General features: G+C 45.8%; 1 protein-coding gene across 1 annotated transcript in view; it reads left to right on the top strand.

Moving 5' to 3' along the window:
- plod3 (procollagen-lysine, 2-oxoglutarate 5-dioxygenase 3) overlaps positions 1–5,000 on the top strand; it is a 16,003-nt gene that overhangs the window by 1,989 nt on the left and 9,014 nt on the right. Inside the window, exons 2-4 of the mRNA XM_088073410.1 lie at positions 2,097–2,188; positions 2,600–2,736; positions 4,163–4,326. Of these exons, the coding sequence (XP_087929536.1) occupies positions 2,097–2,188; positions 2,600–2,736; positions 4,163–4,326 (393 nt within the window). The remainder of the gene's footprint in view (positions 1–2,096; positions 2,189–2,599; positions 2,737–4,162; positions 4,327–5,000) is intronic.

The raw sequence follows: 5,000 nt of genomic DNA, 5'->3' as shown, positions 1-5,000 counted from the left end.
TGTGTGTCTGTGTGTGTGTGTGTGTGTGTGTCTGTGTGTGTGTGTGTGTGTCTGTGTGTGTGTGTGTGTCTATGTGTGTGTGTGTGTGTGTTTTCGGGGGTTCGTTGTTTGACGCTGCAGCCGATTATTGAACTGAAGCTCGAAACAGTTTTTGTAAAATTGTTTTGTTTTCTGACACACACACACACACACACACACACACACACACACACACACACACACACACACAGTCCTCGAGCCCCGTTTGTCACATGAAGTCGTCTCGGCGCGTCTCTGTGTGTCTCGGCATGTCTGGGAGTGTCTCTGTGTGTCTCGGCGTGTCTCGGTGTGTCTGGGAGCGTCTCGGCGTGTCTCTGCGTGTCTTGGCGTGTCTGGGAGTGTCTCGGCGTGTCTGGGAGTGTCTTGGCGTGTCTGGGAGTGTCTCGGCGTGTCTCGGCGTGTCTCGGCGTGTCTCGGCATGTCTGGGAGTGTCTCTGTGTGTCTCGGCGTGTCTCGGTGTGTCTGGGAGCGTCTCGGCGTGTCTCTGCGTGTCTTGGCGTGTCTGGGAGTGTCTCGGCGTGTCTGGGAGTGTCTCGGCGTGTCTTGGCGTGTCTGGGAGTGTCTCGGCGTGTCTGGGAGTGTCTCGGCGTGTCTGGGAGTGTCTCGGTGTGTCTCGGCATGTCTGGGAGTGTCTCAGCGTGTCTCGCCGTGTCTCGGTGTGTCTCGGCATGTCTGGGAGTGTCTCGGCGTGTCTGGGAGTGTCTCGCCGTGTCTCGCCGTGTCTCGCCGTGTCTCGGCGTGTCTCGCCGTGTCTCGCTGTGTCTCGGCGCTGCAGATCTTGATCCGTCCTCTGAGACAGCTGTGGAGCTGCTGTAGGCAGAAGTGTCCAGAGTTTCGGGGTCTCTGCTGGTTTGTCTTCTGCTCTCACCTTAAACACACTGAAGGAAATTTGGACACGCTGAGGACAAGGAGGGTTTTGTCCCCACGTTCTCCTCTCTGCTCCTCCTCCTCCTCCTCCTCCTCCTCCGAGGAATGTTGGAGGAATTTCACTCTCACTAAATTCCTCGAAAGCCCGGGGGGAGGGAGGAGGACACAGAGGTCAAAAATAACTCGGCACTTATGTGTAATTTTGAGGTACTTGTACTTTAATGGAGTATTTCATTCCAGTAAACTGTATTCAGAGTGAGGAGCGAGGTCGAGTCTCGGCCGCAGGACTCGTTGCCGAGGAGGCAAACGACAGAAAACTTTACTGACACGGTTTGATCCTTCAGTCACCTCAGATGTCTGAGAGACGAACGGGGCTGAGCGAAGGTTTATCCGGAGTTAAACTCTGGAAAAAAGGCTGAGATGCTTCAAAATGTTTCAAGAAAATTGTGTTTAATATTTTTGGTGAAAGCTAAAAATGAAAAAAAGGCTCATGTTTTTATAAAAGTCAGGATTTTTTTCTTTTTGTAGAAATAAAAGTGTTTATTTTTTTTAATAGAAAAAGCAGAAAATATTTTTTTTCAAAGTTGGATTTAAAAAAACAGGTTTTTTTAGAAAAAGCACGGGAAAAAATGTGATGTTTGAAGTTTTATAGCGATAAATGTTTGAAAAAATTAAGGAAAAAAGTGTTTATATATTATTTAAAGGTTTTATTAATATAATTATTTACATTTCTTTTAGAAAAAAAACAAAAGAAAAAGTTTGATGTTTAAAAAAAGTTTTCATTTGATAAAATTGTTGTAATTTAAAAAAGCAAAAACAGCTGGTTCATCTGAAAAAGGTTGGACTTATTAATAACGTTTTTTATGTGTTTAGTGTTTAATGTTTTGAGGAAAAAGTGTTTTGTTTTTTTTCAGTTGGTTTTTAAGAACTTTTTATTTCGTGTGATTTTTTTAGATAAGCCAAAGGAAGTGATATCTTAAAGAGAAACACTGTCATGTTTTTAAAGGTTTTTAAGAAAAATGGTAAATTCCTGTTTATGAAAAGCAGCAGCTGAGTTTGAGCCTCTCACAGTGACTGTGTCACTTCCTGTCTGAAGCTCCACACTGATGATGTCACCGATCAGTTTCCTGTTGATTCCGTTAATTGATTAGATGACTGATGATGTCATCACTGATCATCTGTGTGTGCAGAGAATCTGCTGGTCATCACCGCGGCAACGGAGGAGACGGACGGCTTCAGTCGCTTCATGAGGACGGCCCGAGAGTTCAACTACACTGTGAAGGTAACACACACACACACACACACACACACAGGTACACACACACGCACACACGTACACACAAACGCACACACGTACACACACACACACACACACACACACGCTCTCACACGCACACACACACACGCTCTCACACGCGCACACACACGCACACATACACACACGCACACACACACGTACACACACGTACACACACGTACACACACACGCACACAATAACTTTAGGAAGTAAACATTTTACAAACTGTTAAAAAAATAGAAATACTTGTAGCGGCTTCATGTGCAGACTAAGACGTGTGTGTGTGTGTGTGTGTGTGTGTGTGCGCGTGTGTTTGTGTGTGTTTGTGTGTGTGCGTGTGTGTGTGTGTGTTTGTGTGTGTGTGTGTGTTTGTGTGTGCGTGTGTGTGTGTTCAGGTGCTGGGTCTGGGGGAGGAGTGGAAGGGAGGCGACGTGGCTCGGACGGTGGGCGGAGGTCAGAAGGTCAGATGGTTGAAGAGAGAGCTGCTCAAACACGCTGACAAGAAAGACACGGTCATCCTGTTTGTGGACAGGTAACACACACCTGAGCCTGTGTGTGTGTGTGTGTGTGTCTCTGTGTGTGTGTGTTTTATATAACGTCTGTCCTCTTTATTCTTAGTTTCACTCTGTTCTTTTATTCTGTCTTCAATGTGGAATCTGACTCGCCTGTCCTCGCCTGTCCTCACCTGTCCTCAACTGTTCTCGCCTATCCTCACCTGTCCTCAACTGTCCTCGCCTGTCCTCACCTGTCCTCAACTGTCCTCGCCTGTCCTCGCCTGTCCTCACCTGTCCTCACCTGTCCTCAACTGTTCTCGCCTGTCCTCACCTGTCCTCAACTGTCCTCGCCTGTCCTCACCTGTCCTCAACTGTTCTTGCCTGTCCTCACCTGTCCTCACCTGTCCTCACCTGTCCTCAGCTGTCCTCACCTGTCCTCAACTGTTCTTGCCTGTCCTCACCTGTCCTCACCTGTCCTCAACTGTTCTTGCCTGTCCTCACCTGTCCTCACCTGTCCTCACCTGTCCTCACCTGTCCTCAACTGTTCTTGCCTGTCCTCACCTGTCCTCACCTGTCCTCAGCTGTCCTCACCTGTCCTCAACTGTCCTCGCCTGTCCTCAACTGTCCTCGCCTGTCCTCGCCTGTCCTCACCTGTCCTCACCTGTCCTCAACTGTTCTCGCCTGTCCTCACCTGTCCTCAACTGTCCTCGCCTGTCCTCACCTGTCCTCACCTGTCCTCAACTGTCCTCGCCTGTCCTCACCTGTCCTCACCTGTCCTCACCTGTCCTCAACTGTTCTCGCCTGTCCTCACCTGTCCTCAACTGTTCTCGCCTGTCCTCACCTGTCCTCAACTGTCCTCGCCTGTCCTCACCTGTCCTCAACTCTTCTTGCCTGTCCTCACCTGTCCTCACCTGTCCTCACCTGTCCTCAACTGTTCTTGCCTGTCCTCACCTGTCCTCACCTGTCCTCACCTGTCCTCAACTGTTCTTGCCTGTCCTCACCTGTCCTCAGCTGTCCTCACCTGTCCTCAACTGTTCTTGCCTGTCCTCGCCTGTCCTCGCCTGTCCTCACCTGTCCTACTTAGACTCACCTGAGAACAAAGGTTTTGTTACTGACGATAAAGTTGTTTTCATCTTTGCCACAAAGATCATTGTTCTTTTCTGTCTCTTGAGATTATCAGATCAGCAGTAACGTTTAGCTCGATTTTTTCTTTAAAAATCACCTTTTTTTTTAAAGAACCAAAAATCAAACTTTTCTTTTTAAATTACCAAAATGTTTAAAGAAAAAAAATGGCCTTTTTTGTTTAAACAAAAACATGTCTTTCAAACTAGTTGGCTCAATCACTATGAAGTAAAAAACCAAACAAAACACAACAGCTAACATTTTTTAGTTGACAAAAAGAGAAAAAAAGAAGAAAAGGTTCCCAGTTTTTTGCTTTAAAATCACCCGTCTCTCTCTGTGCAGTTATGACGTGATCTTTGCGTCGGGTCCCGAGGAGCTGTTGTCCAAATTTTCCCGTCTGGGTCACAGAGTGGTTTTCTCCGCTGAGGGCTTCTGCTGGCCCGACCAGAGACTGGCCTCCAGATACCCAGAGGTGCATTCTGGGAAACGCTACCTCAACTCAGGAGGTAAGGCGCCGTGCCGAGTCTGCGGCTGGCGTTCAGATTAGCGTGCTTCCCTCCGGTGTCAAAGTTATTTTCTGTGTCAGGGTGGATTTAAGGACTCTCTTCTGGGTTCAGACGGTCATGAAAAACCTGGAAATGGAATTTACAAATAGCAATCTCCAGGCCTGGAAACGTTTCAGAATACCGAATATTCTGAAACTTTAAAACCCTGAAAGTGTTTTTAAAAAAAGAAAAAAAAGGAGTTATTTTTCTCTAAAAATTGCTTAAAGTTTTTAAAGAAAAATTTCCACAATTGTTTAACAAAAAAAGTCCTCCCAAACTCGCAGGCTGTCTTTAAAAATAAAAGGAAATTGTTAAAGGAAAAAATGGCCAAAATTTATCCTGTAAAATAGCAACAAAGCAAAATAAATGAAAGGAAAAGTATTGCGCAAATTATTTGAAGATTTTTTTAAATCAGCAAAATATTAAAAATAAAAAATTAAAAAAAAAAAAAAAAGGCAAAAATTTTTCCTTGCAAAATAAAAAAAAATGTTTAAAGAAAAATACACTGAAAGGCTTCAGGAGATGTTTCAATTTAACGGTTGAACAAACTACACAGTTTCCTGCTGCTCTGAACAGAAGAAGAGGGACATAAAATGGATGGGGTGTGTGTGTGTGTGTGTGTGTGTGTGTGTGTG

This window comes from Plectropomus leopardus, chromosome 23 (genome assembly GCF_026936395.1).
Source record: "Plectropomus leopardus strain MGB_pleo_1.0 chromosome 23, ASM2693639v1, whole genome shotgun sequence".
Lineage (NCBI taxonomy): Eukaryota > Metazoa > Chordata > Actinopteri > Perciformes > Serranidae > Plectropomus > Plectropomus leopardus.
Note: the sequence above shows the minus strand (reverse complement) of the source record. Positions and strands in the feature narration are given on the sequence as shown.